The sequence below is a fragment of the Haemaphysalis longicornis genome, unplaced genomic scaffold (genome assembly GCF_048455015.1).
Source record: "Haemaphysalis longicornis isolate Haplotype H1 unplaced genomic scaffold, Haemaphysalis longicornis Haplotype H1 scaffold_12, whole genome shotgun sequence".
NCBI classification, from domain to species: Eukaryota; Metazoa; Arthropoda; class Arachnida; order Ixodida; family Ixodidae; genus Haemaphysalis; species Haemaphysalis longicornis.
Genome location: NW_027526225.1, coordinates 99395369 through 99423277, shown reverse-complemented (window position 1 = coordinate 99423277; position 27909 = coordinate 99395369). Strand labels below are relative to the sequence as shown.

Genomic DNA, 27909 nt, shown 5'->3' with positions numbered 1-27909 from the left:
GGCGGTTTACAGTTCAACACGCGCGCACTGTGGAGTAATTTTTAATGTGAAAACAGAACCCGCGTAGAAGCAGCCGGGCTTTTGCAGTTCCGCCCGGCCGCCCGCTGAGAGCCCGCAAATATTTTGCGCGTCTGCGAGCGCGATGCTTGGCGCGTCGTTTCGTCCCGGCATGCAACGCGCTCAGCGCACTGCGCATGCGCTCTTCGGCGCTCCGCCCGTAGTTCGCTCCGAGTGAACTCCCTTGTGTCCGCTGACGGCCGGCGCCCGGCAGCGCTGAGTGCTATTATTTTTATTTCGTTCGACGACGAAAGGCACGCCGAAACACGCATCACCGGTGGCCTGCGAGCGAGCTTTTCCAACATGCCCGGGACGCCGAAGCACAAGGATATCGTGCTCGAGACGATCGACCAACTGCGAAAGCGCAAAGCGCGCCCGGACTTCGAGCGCATTTGTCACATGCTCTACCGGCGGCATGGGCTGACCAAAGCGGAGGTTCAGGAGGAACTCGATTTGCTCGTGGACGCCGAGGCGGTCATCAAAGTGGACTACAAGGGCAACACGAGCTACCGCAATGCTGCCAAGTGGGTTCGCTTCAACAAGTCGCTTTCTTCGGACACCGGGGCAGCGGCCGCGGCGGCCGCGACGGCTGTCGCCGTCGGCTGCGCCGGGCCGCAGGCAACCACGTTCAAGGTAAGCCGCGCGATCGGCGATGCTGTGCGGGACCTCTGGTTCGCCGGCAACCAGGCGGGCGACCCGGACGCCGGCGGCGTGTCGGTCGTGGAGCTGGACGCCTATCTGCAGTCCAGAGATTTCAAGTGCACCAAAGGAGCGCTCGAACTCGGCATCGAGAAGGAACTAGCGTCCGGCCGACTCGTGCGTCTGCCCTGCGGCAAGTTTGCACCGAGCGAGGCCGAAAAGCAGCGCGCAGCCAAGGCGGCCGCTGTGCAGAAGACTCAGTCGCCTGCTAAGCCACGGGTCGCGAAGCCGCTCCAGCCGCCCGCGCTCCAACACCACCCGTGCGAAAACAACGGCGCTCCGATGACGCCGGTCGGCGCGACACCACCTCTCCCCGGGCCGGCCGCGACCAGCAACGAAACGAACGGCCTGATGCGCGCTCCGACGCCGCCAATGGGCAAGACGTCCGCTGCTTTGCCGCTGTCGTCTCCACCGGGTGCGAAACGGGCCAGGCCACTCAGCAAGCGAAAGGTGTGTACTGTACGTCGACACCCAACGCGTTTCTCTCGCACATTTCTAGCAGCCATGAAGCTAGAACGCACGAGCCAATACAACCTTCTCAAATAGCGATTAAGCGCTTTAACTTCTCGTATGTTGACATGCCATCACAACTTAGCTGCTGTTACAACTTCTGGAAAAATTGCCGCACTTCCCGAAAAACTTGGGTCAGCCCGATATGAGCCACCCGATGAGGTCAAACGCACTGCAGCAGCGATTTACGTCGTCTGTCGTTGCGGTTATCTCGTCACTTATTTGCTTGCCAGCACCTCGAGCTTGTTTAAACCTGCTCCGCAGCACTCACTTTTTGGGGTTGCGGAACCACCATTAACGTGTTTTGTCGCATGTCGTTAGTTTTTCTACATTTTCCTAATTACACGTGCTGAGTAGCGGTCAAACTTTGTTCGCCCGTCGGAATTCCCGTTGCCTAGACCGCGTGGCGCGCTTTCACGAATGCGCACGTACTCTTGCGCAATGTCGGGAGGGTCGCGCGCTCTACTTTTTTTCCGCAGTGCCAGCTTCCAGTCAACTTTTCCCCAGCTTGCGTCAATTCTTCGTTCCACTAGTGGCGATGAATTTACGTCCGTCAATGCAGTTCGAGCGCTCGTTTACACGCGCCTTCCTTGGTCACCACGTGATCGGCTCGACCTCATCCATCCCGATCGAGCCAAAATTATTTGCTACCTCGGCGTGGCAAAGTAGCTGTATCGACCGCTTGTCTCCCTGGTGCAACATCTCCAGTGCTTGCTCGGTTCGTTCTCCGACTGCCCTTTGTTATACAAAAATAAGTCGGGGGATCGCAAAAAAATCTGAGAAATTTTGCCCCTTTTGAATTTCACCCTTTCCAGACCCAGACTTTGCTTCTAGGTTCAATGGGAATGCACTCATAAAATGTTGATGCTTGCTCGTGCGGCGTACATTACGGGAGTTTATTGTGGTACGAGTTATCTGCAAGCCCGAAATGAAACGACGGGTGTACCCAGAGCGGCCAGGAATGGCGCCGCGTGCGCTCACGTCGCGCTAGAAATGCAGTGTCAACTTGCGCCTTCGGGCCGCGCTTGCTTTGTCGGCGGGAGCTTCGCGGTTTCGCCGGAGCGCCCAGCATCGGCCCTTTGGCGAGTCGGCCAAATTATCGGCGATATGCGCGCGGTAGCGCTGATACGGGGGACCCCATCACCTCCCGGGGGGGAGCTAACGAGTCAACCGCGATTGTAGTGCAACATGCGCGCCCTCGCCGATAAATGGCTTGACCCAGAACTGGCCATTGGCGCCGGAACCCGCGGTGCAGACGATCCCGGCAAGCGCTAGCAGACGACGTTCGCGGGGGCCATATTGCGCCGCATCTTTTTCGCGCGCTTCCTCCGCTACCGGCTCCTCGTGGGCCGCGTGCTCGGGCGCGCGAGCGCGCGGCCGCGCGTTGGCGGCCGCTGGTGGTCGAGCGCTTGTGACGTCATTCCGGCGTGACGTCGGCTACCTGGGGTGCGTGGGGGCCGTCGCGGGTTGCTTTCGAGCAAAGGCCTTTTTTTTTTTTTTTCGCGGCGCGGAAGCTCGGGAGACTGCGCACGCTGTTTGCTTGACCGGGCTGCAGGGCCGATGCATTGCGTTCAATAAGCGCCGCCGCCTCTGTTTTCGCGTAGGGCCCGGGTACGGGTTGTGGCCTCGCGAGGAAACTGCGAGTCAACAGCGCCGGGTGGGGTCGTCTGCTAGTGAAAGCTAGAGCGCCGCCGCCATGACGTTCGAGGGAATCGCACGCATTGCGCAAAAACAAGTGGAATGTTGACAGTGGTAGTTCCACAGCAGAATAAGCGTGAACATGGATTATGCATAAGTAAAGGGAAAGGATGCTTGCTCTGACGTCACAGTGCGGTAGTGACGTCGATGTGCAAGGTATCTAATCTCTGCCCGCGCGTTTGTGTATATTTTTAAGAGCGTTTATTTTGCCACAGGGTTATTATGTGTGTGTGTGTTTGTGTGCGTGCGTAAGTGAATAGTCACTGCAGAAAACATGATTTATTCATGTTTTCTGCTGTGCTTCGACTTCGACGCTTCGACCGGGGACCGCTCTTTCTCAAAGACCGTTCCCTGGTCGAAACGTTACTATAACTTATGTTTTTCACTAGTGACTATAGTTAACCTTATAGCCAGGAACCTTTTTCTGAACGAGGGTTTTTCTCCACTTTCTTTCTAACAAACGATATTAAAAAGGTCAACTTCACTAATAATATTAATTTTACAAAAGAGTTAAACTATTCCCCCATGCTTCCTTGGCATTCTAGACTACTGACTTTCCTTTCTCTATTTTTTCAAGGAACCCCTAACCATATTAAATTATATACAACGTGGAAACTTGTCAGACGGTTGCTGCTATTGAAATAGGCAACTAACTATTCGAGATGTCCGAATTTGATACAGACAGATTCAGCTAATTATGTTTGAGGCAGTTTCTCCTTGCTGCATGATTGTGCGGCGAACGCTTAATAGCCTGCATGTGAGAGAGAGAGAGAAAGATATATACTATGCTTGTTAGAATGCCTTAATTAGCAAGGGATTTAGCATCCAGGCAGCACTTTTTTTTTTTTCGAAGATGTCTGAGAATAATTTCCGCAAGACATGCACATCGGAGTGACACACCCTTTCGGCGTTTTTTTTCTCAAGCTCGCATAACAGTAGTATATATACGTCAGCAGAAGTGTAAGAGTCGTATTCAAATAGAAGCCTGACTAGACTCCATCTCATAACACAACTGGGTTCCTGGATAACACTTATCTGGGGATTTACAACTAGACGTGATGTTATTTCCTCCAGCATTAAAACTAATCCATCGAAGGCCGCCCTGTAAGAGTCTATTCAACCAAGCCTCCAGCTGACAGGTTTTGCCTGTTCTTCGGAAAATAAAATGAAAAAAGAAACTTCTTGGCTGAGTTTTAATCGTGCAACTGAGTTTTCTGTTGCTGAGAGTATAATGTAACGAAACATTCAAGACACAAACACCCATATTTGGACCGTTCCCACCCAAGCTAGCAAGCACTGAATGTCCGTCAGCCATCCAGTGTACGCTCATACCAGCTCTAGCAGACGTCCGGTGTGGACGTCCGTTTTAGAGCCGATGGACATACCATGTATGTCTGTGGGACGTCCGGAATTAACACTTCCATGTGACCGAAATTGGATGTATTTCGGACGTTCAGTAAAAACTTACAAACTATACAATGTAGCACATGCTAGATTTGGATCTAAACACAAATTTGAACCACATTCTTGCATTCATTGTATTGCAACAGGGGTGCGTTTTGGCTTACTACTATACGTATGTGCCACCGTGTCATCCAGAAATGATCAGGTGTGGGTATAAAGGCTGGTAATAATAGGCAGGAAAATCTCTCAATATACACAAATCGAAAAGCATATGTTCCTACAACGAATACTATGCCGCACAACACCAACGCATTACTGGGCAGATAAGTATACAAGGCAAAGTTGTTTCACACGTAATGGTAGGGGTTCTCAATTCTTCCCCAAAGAAATCGTCGTTGGAGTCAGTGAGGCGCTTCAAAACAGTTAAAAAATAGGCCTAACTTTAGTAACAGAAAACTGAAACTTTCGATATACAAGTTCGAATGTAGATGTACAAAATCTTTTTGATTGAAATGGAGAGTAGTTTTTCAGTTTTAGCTTTTACATTAAATTTACGCCACTGTTTTATGCTTTGTGGTAATATTGTACGTCCACGGGCGGATGTCCTTCGGACATACAAAAATGTATACCCTTTGTGCATCCGTTGCTGAATGTTCACTGTACGTACACAAATGTACATTTTAACATGGACGTACTGTGGCTGTTCAAACTTGGCATTTGGACGTTCGGCTGTTTTTTGGACGTCCCATGGATGTCCGTGGTTGCCTGCCAACCTAGCGACGTGAAAATTCGGGAGACCACAGCGGGGGGCAGAGGGGGGGTTAGTTTAGCATTTCAGAAATTACTGAGACTGGGGACAGAGATCAGACAGGGGTTAGGGTGTTCACTTTGATCTGCTTTGTTCTTGCATCATAAGAAACGCTACTCCTGGTTCTTGTACTGGAGAGCACCAAACTTCTTTACTGGCGAAGGGACCTTGCCTTCTTTCGGTATGCTAGGGCGGCCGGCCTTCGTAAGCTATAAACAACATTCCGGCAGCACCCAGACGCGCATTTCCCACAGCACTATAGTGTTTAGAACATACTTAGCGCTACTCTACAGTATGGTGACAAGGAACTTGAAGTACAGTGGGGAGTGTTCTTCCGCAGCACTGCAACTGTAGCAGCAGGAAAGACTGACAAATGCGTGCTTTAAAAAAAAAAAAAAGAAACGACCTCTCAGCAGTGGTGACCACTTTTCGTGAGATTCGAAATAGCATTTGTACAATCGGGAGATGTGGTCAAAATTCGGGAGAGTTGGAAGGTATGCATTCCCCTCTTTTCCTTGCGTCTCTTCCACCGTCTCCCTACTGCTGTTACTTAGATGAGCAGAGGGAAAATTCGATACCCATTGGAAATGCATTCGCACGGCTACAAAGGAAAGCTGCGTAACTTAAGAAGCTTTGCAGTTGAAGGAAAAGTCGTCCTGGTTTATCCTAGACCTGAGCGAACATTTTGAACATTTTAGGGATTGAACTTGGCCGCTGGTGTCAGAACCTGGAACTTTACCACTAGGCCACAGGGCCGAGCAGAGAGTTCCTTTTAGAGGTTGCTCAAAAGAATGGCGGGAGTATTCAAAAAGAACCTGTAAAGGACGCTAGGCGTAACAGGAAGCGTGTGCTTGTACCTTCACGGGAACAGATTGCAACAACGACCAGTCTATGCCGTATAGACTTGCTCCAAATATTCTGCAGAGGTATCAGAATTTCTGGCAAAACTGTAGGAATGGAGGCTAGAAAGCACTTCTCATTTTTTGCCCAGTCTGGCTGACATAACAGCACCCTTCACTTTTGAGTGCTCGGTTTCTTGAATTCAAAGCATACTTGTGAGTTTTTGAGTACATGCAAGCACTTCAAAGTGTAGCATCTAAAGATCCTGCCAAGCACACAAACTATACAATGTAGCACGTGCTAGATTTGGATCTAAACACAAATTTCAACCACGTGCTTGCATTTATTATATTGCAACAGGGGTACGTTTTGGCTTACTACTATACCAATGTGCCACCATGTCATTGAGAAATTATCAGGTGTGGGGATAAAGGCTGGTAATAATAGGCAGGAAAATCTCTCAATGTAGATTCAGCGTTGACTTCAAAGTTCGCTTCTCTGCAGGGGAATCTTTTCTTGGAAGCTCCCTTGGCACCATTCAAGTATAAATCATTTTGTTTGGCGGGTTGCACAATTAATTTTGGATGATGATGATGATGATGACGAGCAAAGAAAATTGCACATATTCACTAACAGTGATTGCTGAAGAAAACGTGTGTTTGGAATGACTACGTATAGTCATTTCCACCACGTTTCCATTTTGTCAGGCGCAGGTCGGTACACCCTATGCCGTACAGTAGCATACTTCAAACATGCACTGAACCTGTTCAGTATTTGCTGAAGCTACCCAGCTGATAAGCCTCACACTGTGAAAGCGCAGCATCAGGAATGCAGGCTAGTCAGTCGCCCTGGTATGAGTTTTCACAGTACCTCTGTATCGCTCTTTCTTTTTGTTGTTGTTGCATATGTGCAAGATTGTTCCACTGCGAATATACACGATAATATGACATTTTCCGGCATCTTTGGTAGTTGGTGATTTAGTACCTTTTGTGCTAGTGTTAGCAGAGTCACGCTTTAATAGCACTGATTTCTTCTATGCCTCGTGTATAGTGGCACCGTCTCCTGAAGCAAGCTGTATTAAATGTATCTTTAGGCAGGCATGTTGTGTGTAGCATCTGCATGTTTGTATTGGCACAGAGTGTGCCTTGTCAGCCGCAGTTTGCGCCACAAGTCATCACAGAACTGTGTGGTGTGAGATATATCTGAGCGACAGGCTAGACCAACACGTTAATTCTCTTTTTCATGCACCCGCATACACATACCTACACACGCACAAACACATGCATTACAGCATCGTGGCCTCCAAAGATGTGTGGAGTTGGTGCCAGAGGTGTTCTTCCCCCAGAGTGGAGGGTCAGTGAGTTTCCAACTCACACGAGACAGCCTACACGGTAGCTAGAGCACTGTCTCTCGAGCATGCAATGTGGACTCTGACTCCATGGAGCCAGATTGACCAGGGTCATTCTCCTTCAGATAAATCACACAGCATTACCGCCTTAGCTGCCACAAGCCTCTCCCCCCCCCCCACCCATTCATGACAAGAGGACCTTGCCGTAATCGCTCCTTAGTGATCTGGTCCCCCACTTTGCCCTTCTGCAAAACCTCACTGCAAGCTGAAATCTCTGGTGCCATTTAGTGTTAGCTCGAGCTCAAAGAAGTGATACCACAAAATACTTGTTATCGATATAGTCATTTTCCTGAATCGATGCCTCTTTGTTTCTTTGGGATTATTGAATAACGGTGAAATAACTCTCTCGAGATCATAGTGTCACGATATAACGGCAAAGTGGTCGTTGGAACATACTGCTGTGGTGTTGAACTCTTGATGAAGAAGTGCCCTGTGCGCAGCCTGCGCGGGTTCTGTCATGGCCGCCGGGTACACGTCCTTTGCATCTCTCTGTAAATAGATCGCTCGTCATTGTTCATCGCATCTGTTCTGCTGCCACGGAACAAACAATTATGCCAGTTCAAACATCCATGTTCGTGTTACCACATCCTCTAACTCTTTGTGTTACCTTGAGAGCCAACTAGCCTTCATAAATTTAGCGCATTGGGCAAGGTCAGTTACTTTTTTTATATATATATAGGTATTTAAATTACTGTCACGTTGTATTTAACTTGATGCTCTATGGCGAGGGCAAATCGTCCATAAGTGCTTTCCCGCCCAGAAGCTTGAAGCAGGGAAAAAGTCTCGATCAATTGATTGAGGTGGACGTCAATGGCTTTGCATTGTACCCTGTACACCAGTTCGCTAACCGAGCTAGAGCCTGGGCCCACTGGAAGGATGAGCAGAATGTGACCTCATTCCCACAAGATACCCGCCGTGGTGGCTCAGTGGCTAAGGCGTTGCGCTGCTGAGCTCAAGGACGCGGGTTTGATTCCCGGCCGTGGCGGCCACTTTTCTGATGGAGGTGAAAAGCAAAAACGCCCGTGTGTTCAAGATTTTGGAGCACATTGAAGATCCCCAGGTGGTCAAAAATAATCCGGAGTCCTCCACTACGGCTTGCCCCATCGCCTGTGTAGCATCGCGCGTTAAACCTCTTAATCAATCAATCGTTCTCAAAAGATGACGATTACAAAAAGCAGTTAACACAATTGCTTACATCGCGTGCGTATATCAGTGCTACCACCATTGTCAAGTGTCACCAAATTTTTAAAATACGAATTCAGAATATATACCGACCGGACAAACATGGCCCTTTTGTGTGTGCGTGCGCGTGCATGAAGTTTAACAGCAGAGCTGTTTAAGCTTTCAGTTCCGCCTTGGAGCTTTACCGGAATTTCGGCCCAGCCGAGCACACGTGAGCGTGAGCCTCGTGAGGAGCGCCCCGGCGTCGGCCAGCTCGACCTTCGAAAACACACCACCGCCCGGCGTTCGTGGCGTTATCTCTCGCGTGCTGTTCTTCTCGCCAGTTCACGTGCGTTCGCGCCTTGAAGTGGGGAGCGCAGACTCCGAGTTCACGAAGCCGGTTGCCCCTGCCAGTCATGGAGAACTTCCAGCGGCAACTTCGGAAATCCATGTGAGCTAGCTGCAACAGCAATTGTGGGCCGCCAGCAATGCGATTTCTCCGTCTTTGCAGCACTACTGCAAGCTGCGCCAATTGCGTTCGCTTGTGCGTCGAGTTACGTTCCGTATATTTCATCTTCGCTCTGAAACGCTGCAAACGCACTTTCGTATTTTGCGGTGAGCGCTGGTAAACTTGGTAAACGATGGGAGTGCGATAGCGGGCCCCGAATTAAGCGGCGAACGTTGGCAAGGGGCCCGGCAAATATCGACGCCTGGAAGAGGCTCATGCCGCAGTGGTTCAGTCTTGTAAAGCTTTTTTTTTTTTCGTTGTTTCATAGCATTTATTCGGGGTTTTTTTTTTTTGTTATTTATTTAACGGTGCGTACGCTTTGATGGCAGAGGACCTGCGCGACAGACTGGCGATATGTCCCGCGAGGACAGGTGTTTGAACTCGCCGAGAGGGAGTCGAAAGGGTCGTGTTACGGCGCTGCTGCCAGTGCCAGCGGCAGTGATGCGCGCAGTCGGAGCGAAGACTCGCGGATTGCGGGATCACTCACTCACGTGAGGCTCGAATGAACGCCCGGCTCGCAAAACGCGCGAAACGAAAAAAAATAGGCCTCCGTTCTTTCCTCCATGGTTGCACAACTATCGCCACCTGCCGACTTAGAAAAAAAAACGGAGCGTAGTTCTCATCCTAGGGGTCGCGACTGTCTTTCCCTAAACTCGTCATTCTTTTTTTTTTTTTTTTTTTGGCTTCATTGATCCAGTTTCGACAAGGTGTAGTGCATCTCTCTACCTCATCCTCTGTCTTTCTCATTCTCGTCGTCTCTCTCTCTCTCTCTCTCACTCTCTCGTCATCTCGTCACTCTCCCTCAATGTCTCTGTCGGCTGAGAGAAAGGAGAATGCGCTCCTTACTTTTTTCCCCTCGTCTCGCGTACCGCAACAAACGGTGAGAGAGAAAGAAAAGAAGATCGCAGACGTTCGTAGCCCCTGAGAACCAGGCACGCAGGCGTGTGCAGAATACCGTTCGGATTTCAGCGCTCGTTTCACGATGCTGAAGGGAAAGACGACAGCGTTACGGTGAATTTCCTGCATGCTTTTTCGTTTTGGTCATTCGATCCGAAACTTCCACTACATATGCTAGCTGCCCTTTGGCCCTACTGCTGTAAAGTGCGTGTTTTTCCCCCGCTCACTTCTCGCCGATGTCGCTGCGTTGGAAGACGGGCGATGGAGACCTTTGCGGGGGTGTCATACAGGCTTGGTTGCGTGTAATTGCGGTTTCGCATTCGCGGTACGCTTTGCCGATCTCTCGCGGGCATCGTCCGGCGCGAGTTGACTTTCTCGTCGTTCTATAAATGGCCTTGATTGCGTGCGACGTTCTGTTTGCTCGTCGCTGTCTGGCCTGTACTCACGCACGAAACTAGGCGCTGGTCTAAGCAATTCATACACGCACAGGGTTATCTTTCGCCCTGCCGCGCCGCCCCCCTCGTTTTGAAGTCCGTTGGTCGTGTTTGCATGTCCTGCCGCGCGTAAAAATATATCCGGCGTTCGGTTCGACGGGGCACACTGCGATAATGAGGTCACGATTTTTTTTCCCCCTGGCGTTCGGTTGAAGTCAGCTGGTTTGGGCACCTCGACGAGTTGCATGCTTTCTTGCGTGCATTGCTACTAAGCTGGTGAACGGATGAAAATAATGAAGCCCATGTTGCGGGATTTTTATTGTGGGTTGCGAGAAAAATCACAAATGAGAATGGCAGTTGCACTGAATTTTTGTTTATTGTTTAGTAATTAGTCCTCCATTTTCCCGCATTGTTGCCGCTTCGAATTGTGCACTCGAATATCTGTGTATGCGGCAGAAACCGTATTCGTTTGTGCAAAATGAATCTTACTGGAATTTTTGTTGTGCGTGTATGCCTAGTAGGAGCATTTGCTTTTCATCCTTGATTAATACAAACCGAAAGGGCTTGTGGCTGCAAAAAGAAAAAGAAAAACGAATGGCAACCAAAAGTTTCCCTTTGCGAACATGTATTGTCCATATCTAGCTAGGGAAGCATATATCAAGAAGGGAGGACGTCCGGGGGGGGGGGGGGGGGTGGGGGGCATGATGTGTCCGCTTCACTAGAAGGCACCACTAAGAAAGAAAAAAAAACTAGCGTTGAGCAACCACAATGGCTCTACTACACCACTTTTTCCAGAGGCCCAATGATCTACTGCTGCGTTCCCTTCTGTCGGTCGTCGAAAAATAAAAAACAGCCGGGCGTCATCTTCCATGAGTTCCCATCCGACCCAGTGACTCGCCAGAGGTGGCTCAAGGCGGTGGCCCGAGAAAACGTGTGCCCCAAGGGGGCGTCCGCTACCAGCGTCGTCTGCTGCCTGCACTTCACGGCAGACGACTACGCCGACGGGCCCGTCGTCTGCCACAACCTGAAGCCCGGAGCTGTGCCCTCCGTTTTTCCCGGGAGGCCACCGTGTGAACCTGCTCCAGCACAGCGGGCTGCCAGTGGACGCGTGGTGTGCATTTTAACCTGCGCTATCTTATCCGCTTCGCGTAGTCGGTTGGGGCGTCTCAGACCGCTCCTGTTGCTACTTGTCATGTCTTGACCTAACCAGGGCTCCCCTGTTGCTGTGTGGGTGCTGAGGTCGTTGTGAAGTCATTGTGGCAATTTTAGAGACGGGAAAAGCGAAATCATGACCGCTAGCTTTTGTAGCAGTAGGCGTACTTGCGTCATGGCTGCTAGAAATACTTTGCATGGTTTGGTGGTGGTGCCGCGAAGTGTTTTGTGTGACTTGCACCGGTTTGATGCTTATTCGATTTGCCTGCACTGGCTGTGTGGGCAAATGCAGCACTGGTTTGTACTTTTCCCCCTTGCTTCCAGCAAAGCAAGCCAGGTTTCACACTGACGGGGGAGCGCGATTTCGGGTCAGCTTACAACGATCGCAGTGGGGACGCTAGTTGTTCTGTAAACTTTTGTCTGTCTCAGGAGGAAACGTGCTCAACCTTGAAAGAAAAGGTTGAGTTAGCTTAGCCACATGTTTTGTGGGACAGACAAGTGGTGGACCGCCCGAGTAAGTGAATGGTGACCTACAAAAAGGTTTCAGATTTACGAACAGCGACAGGCAGAAAGCTCAGTCCTAAAAATGAGGTGAGAAAATTTTCGGAAAAAGACGGAACTGTGGTGACACAAGCTGGGAGCCTACAAAAGAGGCTCTCAGTGATGGTGATTTTTATGGCGATGAAGATAGTAGTTGAGGAGGCTACAGGGTGTAAAGTTGTTGTCACTGTCCGCCGCTAACCGAGCTCGCGGGTGGGGTTCCGACGGCAAGCGCCCGAGGGCGGTAGCGTCTGATGGATTGCCGCCCGTGTGCAGAGGATCAAGAAGACGCATGGGCCGGACTTCCTGGAGAACCTGGACAGTCCGACGATGGACGTGACCGAGTTCTTTGAGGAGGACGAGCCGCACTGCTTCGTCTGTTACCTCTCCGTGCCGCCCACCAGCAACGACTACAAGTCGCTGCTCGTCTGCCGAGACTGCAACACCAAAGGTACGGGGGCCTTTGAGAACACCCCGCAGAAGTGGCTTGCTCCGTTCGGTGCCAACCACTGGGCACTTTGGTATTTGCCTTGTCTGTGGTGTGAAAGACAAAGGTAGCATGAAGACGACACACAGCTTTGGTTTGTCCCTTTGCGACGCACATTAGGATGTAGCCTTCAGAAAACGTAACTGCCGGCGTATGCTTGTGATAACTAAAATTTCACTTCAAAACCATAAGCAACTCGATCTCATAAGTAAATAATTCATGTCCTAATCGTAAACACGCCATCGTAAAGGTGACCACCGTTTCCTAACCATTTCTCCAATTGAAAACGTATACACATTATTGTGATCTGTAGCCCTTATATATTTAGGTAACAGCTTCAGCTTTGCTTTAATAAACGTTGTAACTGGATAGAAAAGGTAACACCAAGAACACCTGCTGGATGCGCCGTAGAATGCAGAGGCATCCATCTTGCTCTCTTGTTTTGGTAAAGCATTGGTGGATGGTAAAGGCATGGTATTGACAAGATGGCAACCCCGTTCCGTAGAGCGGGAAATGTGAATGCTGGCTGAGCGGTTCAAGTGTGGACGACGACGATTGCAACTCACAAGAATGCTCTTAAAAGTCGCGTGTACAATTGTACACACCGTGTCGCAAAGGGTTATACGAAATGTTGCCTGCGAACTTCAGTCCAGTGAGCTCCGTAATACGGAAAAACAGGGGGGGGTAATCTACCAGCTACTTTCTTGAACTTTACTTCAGACATGAGGATAATTCATGTAGTTTTCCGGCGCTGTAATTCGTGTAATTTGTCGTAGCATCATGTATGTGCCAATGTGAGGAGCTGAATGCATGACGGAAACTACCTAGCCATAATCTGGTCTATGGGATACGAGACTGCCACTGTTCTTACTCTTTCACATCCTTTGTATCGCAGATTTCTCTGCCTCCTTTTATTGTGGTGAAATGGCTCACCACTACAGCTGCAATCATTTCTCCTGAAAAATCTTTTCAAGCGCTGAATACCATGCATTTATGATGCAAGAGGCGCATGCTCACCAGACTTTTTTGCGCACAAAACATATCCCGGGTAGACAATTTTAAGCCACAATTCAGTCCACTCAAAGCAATCGCAAATTACAATAATGCTATCGCAAGCTCACAGTTTGAACTCACTGTGGTTGAAATTAAAAATGATGTTATTTTATGGTGATAAATAAGTGGCTAAGGTGCAGCACCGTGGAAAATTGCGCGATTCTGGGGCAGAAGCTATGACCGCTGGCTGTCTTGACTGTTTTTGGCTGCTGCCTTCAAGTATGTCATGGAGCCCTTGATCCAGTATATGAGAGAAAAAAGTTAACAAACCAAATCCTCCCATTCGAACGCTAATTCCTCAATAATGACAGCTGCATTTCGTGTCAAACAAATCTGTAATGAGATGCGAGTTTAAAAAAAAAATAGCTCTTGCTCTGGACTTTTTTTTTTTTTTCCCATCAAACTTTGAATGCGCATTTGTACCCATATCTGCTTGCACGAAACTCGTAGTAGATTTGTTTAGTCATTGCATCAGCTGTACTGTGTGCATACGCTAGTCAAGTGGGGTGTGCTATTCAGCATTCTACCATTCAGCTTGTGGAAGAAAGAACTCCAAAGACGCCGTAAAAGAAACAATAACTCTATTTACATTACATCGCTATGAATGCACATCGTTTCCGTTCATCCTCGTCTTCCTTCTCTTTTCACCGAACGCTGCACCATGAGACGTCCTCTTCTTCATTAGGGTAATTGCCCTACGTCCAGCGCAAAAAATGTAACGTCCTCCCACCCCGACACAAAAAAAATGGAGTTAGCAAATCTCCCCTAAAAACCATGACGCCCAGGTCTTCTGCGCGTTCATCCGTCACAGAATAGACAACACCGGCTCTTATCCTAATGTCCATAAATGCTTTCTTGTCAAATCCGTTGATTCAGTCACACGTCCAGACTGCCAGAAGGACGCGTCTTTTCGGCGCAAGCCGAGTGTGTCGCTGCCGTCGACGCACCCAGGATGAAATTCGCAGCCCATCTTCGACGGTCTTGAATTCTGATGCAAATTCTTCGGACTCATTCACAGCGGCCGCAAAAGAGCTGTTTAGTACCTTTCGCTTCTTTCTTGAGTTTTTGGTGAATCGGCTGTCCACGCGTGATGCATTCTTGCTCTTCCAACCGCGACCACTGTGTCCCGTTTTATTCCACCCTCGACGTCCTTTATGAGCAATGACAGTCTCTGGATCTTTGGACATTCTTTGGCCGTTCACTCCAAGTATCGTATCTCGCCGTTCTAATTCCGCAGGACAATCACTCGTTTTGACATGCTCGAGACCTTTTCTATACCCGCCGCGGTGGCTCAGTGGATAAGGCATTGCGCTGCTGAGCACGAGGTCGCGGGTTTGATTCCCGGCCGCGGCGGCCGCTTTTCTGATGGAGGCGAAAAGCAAAAACGCCCGTGTGTACGAGATTTCAGCGCGCGTTAAAGATCCCTAGGTGGCCAAAATTAATCCGGAGCCCAGCACTACGGCGCGCCTCATTGCCTGTGTAGCGTCGGCGCATTAAACCCTAAAATCAATCAATCAATCGAGACCTTTTCTATGTGGGGCTCGTGAAGATATTAGGGAGCTTGATGAGCAGGCTATCTTGCGTCCGGTCATCTCAGAAGACTCTTCAAGTGAACTTGAAAGCACGGCATCTTTGGTTTGGATGTGAAGGGTAGCAAGCGAACTTGAAGTAGTCTCCCCCTTTGCTTGCGGTAGAAAATCTGATGGGAGTGATGTTTCTGGCACGTGAACTTCTTCAGCATCCTCTTCAACATCGGGTGGTTCGAAGCACATCTTAGTTGGTGCACACAACTCTTTGAAATTTGCTGATCTATTCAATGTATTAATGATCTTGCATTGTTCAGTGATGCCAGCCTTGCCATCTTCTAATCGATAATACAATCGGCTCATAGCGTCAATCATCTCGTCTTCAAATTCAATGTTGGTAGTGCATTTCTCCTTGAAGTAGTGAACGTCTATAAGCGGTTCAAGTTTCTCATTGAACCACCTCAATGCAGCTTCAGTTGAGCAGCTTCAGCTGCTGGTTTTCAGACCTGATGAGCATTCTGCCCATGCCTGAGTGACAAAACTGGCTGAAATGATGTGGCTTTAAGAAGGCTCTAGTGCAGTCTACTACAGCCAGAATTTCTTGGTTGAAAATGTCAGTTGCTGAGTGCATTAACTATTCCCGCCAATACTTCTGTAGCAATAGTAAATACTAACCCTTTCAAACGCTATGTACACAACTGTGTACATTTCAATTTTGCGGTTTTTTTTTTTTTTTTGCAAAAAGAAATACCAAAACTGAAAGTTTTCGCTAGTTTAGCATAATTTTGTATCCTTCGTCTAACAATAAAGATTTTAGAGTCATCTGGCGGCTAATAAGATTAATACAACCATAAACAAACAAAATGGTGATGCAGGCGACGGCTACAGCGGGTGAGCTTTTTCAGTTCTTTCTCCTCGTTTTCTCAAAAGACTTGCGGCCCTAAAAAATATATATAAACAGTGCATATCACACAAATATATACGTACGTGGAAATATTCAGCGCTACTTGACGCTCCTGACCTGTGTGACGCTATGTAGGTACACAATTCTGTACATGACTGTAAAAAAAAAGAAAAACTTAGGATTTTGTTTGGGTCAGTAACCTGCCAATTCATCTTATCTAGTGAGATACAGAGCATAGAAAAAACGAAAAAATTTGTAGGGGGAAATAGCGAGCGGCGTCTGAAAGGGCTAATGGTAACAGCTCTGGCCAGCTTAGTGCTTTACCCCAAAAATAGAAATGGGGAAAGCAAGAAGCGGCAGTTGCGCTCCCAAGCAGTCACAAAAGCGCGAGCAGCCAGCTCATTGAAGGTGTGCGCAGTGATCGATCGTGCCCACACAATGCACAATGAAGGGAACACCCTCTCAAGCTGTTGCATCGACCCTTAGCCAAGCTTCCTAAGCAGAGAGAGCTGCTCGCACTTTAGCACGTCGTGTGACACCAGCACAAAGTAACCTTCATGAACCGTGTACAGTAGCCGACCGTTTTTTCGGACTCAAAAAATTCGGACTTGCTCCAGCCTGGATTTTCTTGAGTTACCCGCCAGATGTCCCGTAGGAGTAATGACTCGGATTTTTCGGACTCCTCTTTTATTTGGTCTATTTTTCGTTTCCCTGCAGGTCCAAAAAGTCGGTCGGCTACTGTAGTTCATTTTTAAACGCACTCCTCGTACTAATTGGCACCAGCCTCGGCCTGAATGCGGTGAGGTTTTTGTGATGCTGTGTGGTGGCTTCCTTTATGCACGCAGGTGCTGCAGTTTTTGTTGCTTCTCCCCAAAAGCCACGTGTTGTTGCATGTGGGCCATGTTTAGGCCGTGTCTTGTCTAAAGAGTTTGCTAAGCAGAGGAGCGAAGGAAAGGTCTTCGCAAAAACTTACTCCACCTTGGAGATTTCCCCTAAATCTAGGAGCTTGGCACACTGACTGATACAGAATGTGGCCCTTGTACATTTCCAGCCCATCCTTCCTGCCTCAACTACTCCCCGGAGCTGGCTGCTGCTGCGCGGCTATCAACGTGGCAGTGCGTCGACTGCAAGACATGCTCTGGCTGCAATACGTCAGCTGACAACGTGAGTTGCAGGGTGTCGTGTGGTGGTCCAAGTCCCGGCTTGGGCAACAAAGGCGTGCTCTGGCCGAGCTAAAGGAGATAGCCACTTCCAAAGTTTTAAAGCTAACAATGCTTGCAAAGGTCAGGTGTGTATACCCACTTGTACAGTCTGCTGCGAAACAGCCTGTACAACGCCGCCTGTATGATCATTGCCTAGCGCGTGAGCGAAAAATGGCCAAGCAGCCTGTTGCTCTCTCCTATCCTTTCCCGCTCCGTAGCATTCCTACGTGCTTTCATGTCCGCCAGCCAGCGCCGCTTTTCGGAAACTATGCAAAATAGTTGACAGTTTGTCTAGCGTTCCCCAGGTGGCGTTCCTACGCCTTCTTGTTTGCACCATGCCTGTCTGTTTTGGTCTGTAGCTGATAGAATCGCCTTTGTCACGGTAGACGCAAAACCACTTGTGCTGCCGCAGGCTGATGCCGGCTTTGTACGCTTACCTACTTGGGTCACGTGCCGCAAAACTTTCTCCCCCTCTGTCCCCTCCACATTCGGCCTTGTTTTGTTCACTCTGTTCGCACTCCGCACCGCTACGCAGTTCTAAAATTGAGAACTGTACTGTAGAAGCGATCAGACAGCGTCGCTGGACCCTCAGCTGCTTCTCTTTTTGTTTTCTGTAATTTCCTGAAATTTACACGCGTGTGATATTTTTTTTGGAAAGTAATGGCAGAAGTGAGCGCCTGAATAAAAGATGTGCACGCAATTTTTTCTTCCCTAAATCCTCCAGAGAGAAAAATATCAGTAAAATAATGGCTGTACCATCCGAAAATGCAGTTTTCTGTTTGCTATTTGTCTACCCGACAATTAATATGTTCTTACACTATTTTAGTTCCGCCTCCGTCAGTTATCTTTGGAAAAATGCAGCAGGTATGAAGCAAGCGACGCGTTGAACGAGATCCCCAGTGCGCCTAGGGAGCCTACATGAGCCTACATGCCATGTAGGCTCCCTAAGTGCGCCCCCCGAACTAGCGTCCCGTCGCAGCTAAGATGTGAGCGAAACGGCTCTTGAAACTCTACAGGCAAGCTTACAAACACACGTCATAGAAGTGGGTGCAGCGTTCGCCACTCGCGAGCAGTGACGTAGGCGGGACATCCGCCGGCGCGCGCCACATAGCGGAGTGCCTCAACTAAGCATCCCTACCGCTCCCATTGAAAAGCGGGCGACGCGTTAGGCAGTGCTTATACGGCGGCGTTGGCCTGTACAACAAAGTATGCCATACAGGCTAGCCAGATGTATTGTGAGTGCCGCTACAGGGGAGACCACTACAACAAATTTACCTGTTTAACAATGTAGTAATGCGTAGCAGCAGTGAACCGGCTAAAAAAATCATGCAAACCTCCATCTGACGACGACAATGCTGTAACGCAAAGCTTTCTCGTGATGGATTCTTTGGTTGGCCAATCCCATACTTGCAAGTATGTGCTTCTTTGGAGGTACGCGCCGCTTTTCTAAAATACCCACAGCATCTCTCGGGTATGCACTGCATAGGCCTAACGTTCGGAAAAGGGTGTACCGAAGGGCTTGTTGGTACAGTTTAGCATATAAAAACGGCGCGGAAGACGCCTCCTTAGTCCCATCTTCTGCGCTGTTTTTAAACCGTAAAGCTTGGGTTTGGGGTTTAGGGCACGGATCGGTACCTGATGCTTGGCGTTCACCTCGACCATGTCGAAATAAAGCAATAAGATAAACGCCAGCTTCATAACACGAGAGACCCAGTTTCACTTCCGGCCACGGGAAGCGTTTTTTCCATTCACTTCGCCCACGATCACTCATCATCATCAACAACGTTGGCTTTCCTACAAGGCGTGTTGGCATACAACGGAATCAGTGAGGACACTAAGGCTTCACTTTAAAAAAACTACAGAAAACAAAGGGAACGCTGCTTCAGGGCCTTGTGTACATATGAGTGTTGCTTCCTAGATTTTTTTTTTGTCAAGAATTATTACAAAAAAATTGTTTCCCTAACGTCCAGAGTTTTGTTGCTGGCTTGTGAAAGAGAATTGATCCTTTTTTTTTTCTCAACGTCCTTTGTTGTCTTAGGAAGAGCTGATCATTTGCGACGGCTGCGATCGGGCGTACCACATGGTTTGCCATAGGCCCAAACTGACGCACCGGCCGCAACGTGAGCACTCCAGTCTTCTACGTTTTGCTATGCAACCGTCCGTGACCCAACGTGTCGTACAACTCTCTCGCAATCTTCAACGCAGGCAAGTGGCTTTGCAAGGCATGCTGCGAGGGCGCCAAGAAGCCGCCCGGTGTCAAGATCAAAACCGGTAGAGTATAAGACTTCATTTTTTTTGCACGTGGCTGTCCGCATTGAAAAGCTTTTTCAGTCGCGTGCTTACTTTGCTGTCCCCTTATGTTCTGTTCTATGCAGAAGTTGACAACTCTGTGGGCCTCCCAACGCCCTGCGACTCGCCTGTGCCCGAGGAAGAGCTCAGGGGCTTCGACATTGAGCAGACTGATCTGTGAGTCTTCTGTTCGAGTAGTGTCCGGTGTATTACATCGCAAAGCGTGCACTAGTTAACGAAAAAAAAAAATGCCTATTGGCGTTACCGCATGTATATGTGAAGTATGAGCAAAGCGCAAAAGAAAAAAAAAAAGGGTCTCCTCGTGCTCTGAATTTGGCTAAAAACATGATCGGAGAGCAATCATCACTTGGTTCTTCCTTAAAGAGGCCGTGCAAACAAAAACGTTTGTTTTATTCGAAAGATTTCGTGTTTTATAGTGCCCCCAGTGCTTGCCCGGCAGCAAATGATGCTGTATTCACTGAGAAATTAATAAATTTAGGTTAACATTTTGGTTCTCCCGCCAAATTGTGTGTTTCCGCGATGTCCGCAGTGAAGTCATGACGGCGCATATTCAAACGAACTTCCGCTGCGTCATTCGGCTCTGCAGCCTTGCTTGCCGTCAAGCCTCCCAGAGTGCACTAGTATACTCAGCCATAGACAGTTGTCCGCCGTCGCTTTGTTTTTGACCGCATTTGCACATGGCTTGTTTTTGTTACGGTAGAAAGTAATCGTTTCGTGAAATATGGGGTATCCCCGACAAACAGGGTCATGTAAGACAACGTCGCTTATGCCAAACGGCCAGTGTCGTGTAAGGCAACTACAAAGCTGCTGTGCAGCTAAAATAAGCATAGTGTGCCCAGTACCAACAGCAGCACGCATCGGTACTTGTATGCTTACGCGTATTTTTGTAACTTTCATTGCTTACCGCACCATTCTTACTGCTGTAAAATGGATATGCATTACATTTAGGGGCAAACGGCCCGTTCGGCAAGCTTATAATCCCTGCCTAATTTGCGTTTGCTTTTGCCGGGCCTCAGCCAATTGCAGAGCTGGGCACATATGGCATCATAGGTTCTGTTGCGGGAAATGGGCTAGTGGGTTGCATGCCCATTCCCTTTTTTCCCAATTATATAGCTTATTTGAGCGAAGTGTACGTTTAAAGTGGTGTCAGTATGATTCTCATGAGGCAATCTTTCGAATGAATCAAACTTGTGTTTTGTCTGCATGGCTCCTTTAATGGAGAACCGTGATGCAGTATAGGTGTTGGTTAGCCAGTGCATCTTAAGAATTTACCAGTGGATGTTCTTGCATTATGAAAATGCCGAGCAACTTTTCTCTTGAAATATGATGCGAGTGTCCGCTTCATCACAACAACACACAGTCTTCTCGGTTGCAATTTTTTTCACCTTGCTTTCAGTCGGTAACGGGAGTTTAGCATCCTCGCTGGGCCTAATGTCCCCCATTTGTGTCCTCCCAGGTCGGCCTACTACATAGCCCTGGACAAGTACCCCGATGTGATTCCCGACGCCAAGGACTGGTCCGTCGAAGAGGTCGAGAAGTTCCTAGTGCACATTGGTTTTCCTGAGCAGGCAGCTGCGTTCAGGGATCAGGTGAGGCATAGCAAAAGGGACTGGTGGAATGGAGCGCTAGCCCAACATCATTACCAAGGTAGCATGCTGCGAGGGTGGCAGCATAGACTAGGGATGTTCAGAGTTTCGCTCATCTGCTAGCAGTCGCTGCATGGGGTAATTTTTTTCTCACCCCCTTAGAAACTGCTCTTGTGCGCATGAATTATGCGGAGAACAAGTCCAGCTACTATGCTGCATATATTATTGCCTCCTTTACTTTAGCATGAAAGAACCACTTTATGAGAGCTTCTTCGTTCTTCTTTTAAGTGAAGAGCACTTTAGGGGCTCGCGTTGTCATACGTAGCTCGCTCGCTGGACCCAAGTAGGGCCACACGGTGTTCCGTCATAGCAGCTGTCGTCGCGGCGTAACCCAGAGGCTTCGAAAGCCACGCGGTTTATATAGTCATAAGCATTCGAAACTCGTGAACCGCTGGCACTTGTCATACATCTTCCCGTTGTTTAGCGCAAAGAAAACTGCAGGTACATTTGAGGCAAGATATACGTAATTAACCCGCAGTGCCCACGTTCATTTAGTTAGGAATGCTCGTTGGGTTGGTTTTTACTGTAGTAAGCGAAAAAAAGTGGCAGAGCAATGGCGGCACATGCGGAAGGAAAAGCAAGCACAAAAAGAACAGAACTCCAGCTGGCGCAGTTTCAGGCAAAGGACGCGCGAGCACTGCGAAGGCGGTAAATTTGAATTGCATTGGGTGGTAGCAGTGAGCGGATAACGGCGCTACAGGCCATTATGGCGAATCACTGCTGTGCACTTCCAACAGCTTTCACATTGAGTGGAACGGCTTTAATTTTTTTTTTCTTCTTTCGTCTTACCTTTTCTTTTTAAATTTTTTTAAACGCAATGTAGACGAAGCACTCACTTTCATTACCACAGTGGACTGTTTCGCTAAATGCACGTCACAGTGAGCGCATTTCTTGTTAAGCATCACATAAGATGTAATTGCACTCAGATTATTGCACGAGCGGCAAGTGTCGTTTGCTGAAAACAGTCAGTACCAGATTTGGTGGCGTTAAGAAGCTGTGAGTGCTGCACAAAAGGAGATCTTCACTAAAAGGGTAGCGTAAGGAATTCGAAAGATTTGAACGGGGAGCAGCACCAAACGTTCCCCTCTCTCCCCCTGCCCTGTTTCTGCGAAACCCAGGAGATCGATGGCCGGTCGTTGCTCCTGCTAAAGCGGAGCGATGTCCTCACGGGCCTGTCGCTCAAGCTAGGGCCCGCACTCAAGATCTACAACCACATCAAGAGGCTACAGACGGGGCTGCCCAACGGACACCTCTGCTGAGACCTGGCTCCCTTCCTGTTCCTCCGCCACAGCACGGTGTATATATAATAACGTGACCGGGAGACAGCGCAGCCAAGGCGCCTTCCTCTCCCCCATCTCATTCGTGCGCGTTAATTTTCATGGCATGTGCGAGAAACATGCGCATGCATTGGGAGGGGAACAGGGTCGAGACATATAGGGTGGCTCAACTTGTACTGCCGGCAGTACTTGTTACAGGAAGGAACTTTGTAGCTGCGACAGCCGCTGTTTTGCTGTCTTACAGAGAGCTTGTTTGCCGATGCTTTATTTAAATGTTAGCTCGCATTCACATTTTCCTCTGGTCATGACAAACTTGGAATGCAACCTACTAATGTTTGAACTCAGCGGTGTTCAGCTTCATTCAGCATGCTGTATATATGTGCACCGGGTGTCAATTGCTATAGTGAGATGACGGCTTTCACAGCTTACTTTTTTTTATTTTCCCATGCTGTACACTACTGAATTTACCGCAACCACCAACACAACATAAGCTCGTGTGAACGGACTGCGACACATGCAGTCTAGGCCAAACAGCATATTTTCATTTGTGTGTGTGTGTGTGTGAAAGAAAGAAACTCATGCCTGGCTCGCAGTAAAGGTTTAAGTTGAACCCTGGACACACACCAGCATTGTGAACTCGATATTGCACTCTTTTGGATGGCCAGGGCAACTCATGCCTGGCTTGCAGTAAGGTTTTAAGTTGTGTTAATCGGGCTCTAAACACACGCCAGCATTGTGAACTCGATGTTGCGCTCTTTTGGAAGGCTGGGGCAATGCCTTTCAAAGGCGGGTTCAAAAACAAATGTCCGGGTTAATTTGCTCAAGATATGGATGGAACCTTTCAAATCTTCCAATTCCATTTCAATTAAAAAAAAAAAAAAACGCCGTTCAAGCAGCGAAAGAAACATTACCAATGTGATGGTCAGTTTGGTGCTTTTAGCTTCTTTAGCCGGCTTCGTCTGTACAAAGCCAAATGAAGTTGCTTGCAGGGCTGGAGTGAGAGATCAGCTAGTTGTGTGGGTAGGCCATGTTGGAGGAGCATTTCAGTGGCCATAGCTTTTTCCTTGCCTCGAAGAGTATTTGCTGCTTCGAGCAGTGGCTAGGAAAAGTGTTGGTGCAGGCACGGACAAATTAATTTTGCAATGTTAGCGTGCACACTTAATGATAGTACAAAACAGTGTTGCAGTTTCTTTCTTTTTTTATACAGGCTTTCATCCTGTCTTCATGTAGGTAGGCAGTAGCTACCAGAGAATATAGTACCATGCCCCCGCATATTTGAGCTATGGCAGTCAGGTATGCCTAGCATGCATCTATAATGGAGTGGATGTAACTTTAGCTCATTTCAAGGGAGCAAGCTTGTGCCAGGTTTCATCGCACTGCGCCGATTGGTTCATTTTAGGCGAGGCAGGCGGCAGAAAAATGAGGGTCTACGCGGCACGTACTATGTCGAACTTAGTGCAATAAAAGAGAACTATAAAAGCTACATTTATAAAGCCTGTGTCTAGAAAGAATAGCAGCACCGGTGCAATTGAAGTGCTCCAAGCCACCCGTGTCAGTTTTGTGTGCCTGTCTCTTGCCGAAATAAAAGAGAAAAAGCTGTGATGTACATTTTTCCACCAAAATGTGCGTGCGACGAAACCAAGTTAGGTAGCTTGGAGGGGGGGTTGCTTTGCCACGACAGGAGCTTTTTGGACGGCCCACTGTACCTGACTGGGCATCCAAATTGCAGGTGTTTTTTTTATGATTCAACATAAATGCATCACTAACAACGTTAGAGCACTAATTTAACTTGATCTAGCATGCGCGATACGCAATTTTCGCAACTCAAGAGCTGCCCCCACCCAGCCCAGTTGTGCAAAACGTTCAACTCTGCTCTTTCTCCAAGAGCGAGGTCACTTATGCACGTGATGGAATTTTTTAACTACGGACCACGATGCAAATTTCAGAATTTGACTCGTGGTGGCTTGCTATGGGCAAGTGGTGGGCACAGCCTCATCTCACCTCATCTTTACATAATCTTTGTTGCACTGTTCATGCTAGCTCATCCACATTTGCTTTGTGCTAGGAAATTTGCACAGTTTTGTACAGAAGCTGTTACCCGCCACGAGATTTTGTTTGGCCTGTTTTGTTTTTGTTGTTTGTCCCGTGTGCCATGGAACAATTTTTCTGCTAGAGATGCTCCTCTGCCACTCCTCTGCAAGGGGCATGCACTGCATAAACAAGTCACGCTAAATAAAGTTTGTTGAACGAAAGCTGCCCCGTTTATGAGTGTGAACTGGCATTACTTCAGTGCGTAATTTGGAAATTTTGCGACACTGCTGCGAGCCAGCCGCAATTGCGTTTCTCAATCCTAGGTAGGCGTCTGATGCCCATTTTAGCTGTGACTGCGCTTGCCTAAAAGAACTACACAGTGCTCGAAGATGCAAGCTCATTTCGGTGCACGGAGCCTGGAAGGTGCTCCAGCCGGACTTTTCTCTTTTTACCCTGAGGTATATATTGTGGCCATGACTGACTTACGTGCGAAAGTTGATGATTGCTTCTGAAGTTTAACACGCCGACGCAACGCAGGCGATGAGGTGTGCCGTAGTGGAGGGCTCCGGATTAATTTTGACTACCTTCTCTAAACGTGCACCGAAATCTTGTACACACGGGCGTTTTTGCTTTTCGCCTCAATCAGAAGTGGCCGCCGCCGCGGGGAATCGAACCCGCGTCCTTGTGCTCAGCAGCGCAACGCCTTAGCCACTGAGCCACCGCGGCGGGTACGTGCGAAAGTTGGCGAAGTTAGCGAGTTCATCATAGCAGGTACCAAATGCTACGCTAGCGGCGGTGGGTACCAGGACCTGACCGCACATGGGCGCATTCGTTCCTGATCGGGCAGCACCAACGACTGAACGTAGGTGTTGTTGATTTCACCAGTCCCTTTCAAGGGAAAAGGGCATGCATCTTCTGCCTTTCGAACAGAAGCCCGAAGTGTGGCTTCAGGCGACGCAGCGAAGTCAGCGGTGTTGCCGGATTGTGAAATTCCGCATCAGACACTGAAAAACTGGTGAAATTTGTGGGCAACTGGATGTAAGGTAGCAGTACGGCCACACCAGACAATATCTGTTCAAAATTGGTGAAAAAAGTTTGTTACATCCCTGAACCGTGGTTTTCTTTCCCTGACTGGAAGCTTTTCCATCTCGTAAACACCGAGAGCGACTCGCATTGCTGGACTGCATGCGTATTTTAATGTGCTCGATAAGCATTATTCGTTTTCACCACCCCTTGAACGCAATGAAAACTAAAATTTGACATTTTGTATTTGGAACAAATCACGCTGAATAACATCCTTCAAAATTGTCTATGCAGAACGTCCCACCACCGTTTCCTTTCTAACCAGCTCCTCATTATTTTTATTTTGTATGGCATGTTGATTGTGAAATAAGCAGTAAAATGTTAATTGCTTAAATATCAACTTGAGTTCTTATGTTTGAATATCGAGATTGGCTGAAATTACAGCGAGCATTAATGTGCGGTTACTCTCTGTGCGAGCGCGCCTATAAAAATGGAGTAGGTGTCTTTAGCACTGCAGCATAAATGAATAAGAAATATTATATTACTTCGTTCAAACCTAAGAGCCACCATGGAACACATTCTGTGGGATTGCAAAAAGCATCCGGATGAAGCACGAAGACGGATATTCCCGCCGTCGCTCGAATGGGCGACGCGGACAGAAGACCAAGAAACGCAACTCAAGGCCATCCAGCGGGTCATCGAGGCGTTAGCCAGGCAGGGACTCGGCGAGCCTGAAAAGGCGAGTCGAGACACTTGCAGGCGCGTCAAGAAGACGACGTAGGCCGCGTCTAAAGCGCGCGCGCTTTACTGCAGGTCAAATAAACGTTTTTCCAATCCAATCCAATCCAATCTTGCTAACATAATTATGAGGTTATTAATCTGCCCCTCAGTAACGGGACGGACAAAAGAAACAAAAACACCATTTTAAAGACTATTTCAGCAAATAGCACTTGCAGAAATATGTGGGAATTTGAAACATGTTTCAAGGGCCATATTTTGGTGCTGGTGAAATCTGGTGAAATTCTGGCCATCAGAGCCTGGTGCCGAACCACGGTGCGCGATTAGGTGAGGACACAGCTTGCAAAAGAAACATGTACTCGTCGTTTTAATAAAGTTGCCTAACTGACGCCACTGAGACCGATGACTGCAGCGCCCTCCAGTGGCAGAAAAAAGAAGCGGCCCGAGCGCCAGCCACTCGGAGGTGTTCAGATCTTCTCGGCTCCTTGTCGGGCCTTCTCGGCAGCTTCCATAACCGGTTGTCTGCTCGATGTCTGCTTGCCGTCAGAGCTCTTCGATGTAGGCAGTTGCGAAACTCCGCATCAAAAAACGGCCCGCACCTGGACCCCCCCTGCTTTGGATCGTGCGTACTGTGGCGCTACTGCGGCCGCCGCATGCACTATCCAAAAAAAAAAAGAATTATTCAAACTGACAATTTAAGGTTAAATTTTGTTTTAAAGTGCATAATTCTTTATTTTTGTGCTTTCTTAAGTTATTCATTGCTATCTTAACTCCGGTTTCTAGGTGGTGATTGTTTCTGCGTCCGCGCGCTTGTGCGGGCACTCCGGCACAACATAGGTCCGAACTGAAGTACCAAATTCGGAGTTATCGTTTGACCTACAGCTCATTGTATGCCAAAAATAATCCAGTAGCCGATCAAGCGGCTCTAAATAATCAGTTTCAGGTGGCATAAAGCCGTCGAAGCGACTTATTTATTTTTTTGTGGCCAGAAGACCGAAGAGGACACGCAGCAGACGACGTGCGTAAGCGGCGGTTGACCCCATGGTCGCATTTCTGTTTACTACTTTTGCTCCGTATGTATATAAAACACTTGCATAGTTCAACACATTGGGCTCCTTTGGCATAACAAAGTTACGTAAGCACTCAAATACCATTTTTCGCCCAGGTCGTCGAGCGGCGAAGCAAGTTGTATTGTTTATTTTGTCACCAAAGGTGGCGCCACTGTAAAACAAGATCCAAAGCAGTGGACCAATCTCAGGGCCACTTTTTGATACATGGGGCCTATGGGGAGTTTCGCAACTTCCATATCCAGTAACTCTGGCTTGCCGTGGCTTGGCAGGTTCCCCCAGCCGGTGGAGCAGACGATAATTTGAAGAAGGTTGTGTGAAAGCCTTTGCGGCCGCCCAAATGTTTCAACGTGTTCTGGGCATGTGTTCTGAGTCGGTAACAATCAAACGAAGGTATAAAGCACTCAACCGAAGGGAATGTGTGCCGCAGTAGCCGTTGAGCACTCAGACAAGTGAGATTTCATGCTTGCGCAATGACAAAATGGGGTGCAAATACGTTACCGAGTACATACTGCAACAGCTGGCAAGA

General features: G+C 48.4%; 1 protein-coding gene across 3 annotated transcripts; it reads left to right on the top strand.

Annotated features, from left to right (window-relative positions):
* Positions 1–190: 190 nt before the first annotated feature.
* LOC144163087 (histone acetyltransferase KAT6B-like) lies at positions 191–24773 on the top strand. Of its 3 annotated transcripts, none has more exons than XM_077693887.1 (9): positions 9906–9973; positions 11220–11535; positions 12393–12567; positions 17138–17250; positions 19327–19408; positions 19494–19559; positions 19664–19754; positions 21055–21187; positions 22363–24773. In XM_077693887.1, the coding sequence occupies exons 1-9, from the start codon at positions 9927–9929 to the stop codon at positions 22501–22503; spliced, it is 1164 nt and encodes a 387-aa protein (XP_077550013.1). In that variant the 5' UTR covers positions 9906–9926; the 3' UTR covers positions 22504–24773. The 3 variants fall into 3 exon arrangements, with proteins under 3 accessions (XP_077550012.1, XP_077550013.1, XP_077550014.1); XM_077693888.1 differs by having other exon boundaries at positions 9965–10104; XM_077693886.1 differs by lacking the exons at positions 9906–9973; positions 11220–11535 and adding an exon at positions 191–1206.
* The last annotated feature ends 3136 nt before the right edge of the window (positions 24774–27909 follow it).

Excerpts from the sequence above, each read along its gene's own strand:
- LOC144163087 (XM_077693886.1), top strand. The coding sequence starts at position 361 with ATGCCCGGGACGCCGAAGCACAAGGATATCGTGCTCGAGACGATCGAC. Across the intron at positions 12,568-17,137 it reads CCGAGACTGCAACACCAAAG|CCCATCCTTCCTGCCTCAAC; the intron begins GTACGGGGGCCT and ends GTACATTTCCAG. Across the intron at positions 21,188-22,362 it reads CAGCTGCGTTCAGGGATCAG|GAGATCGATGGCCGGTCGTT; the intron begins GTGAGGCATAGC and ends TGCGAAACCCAG.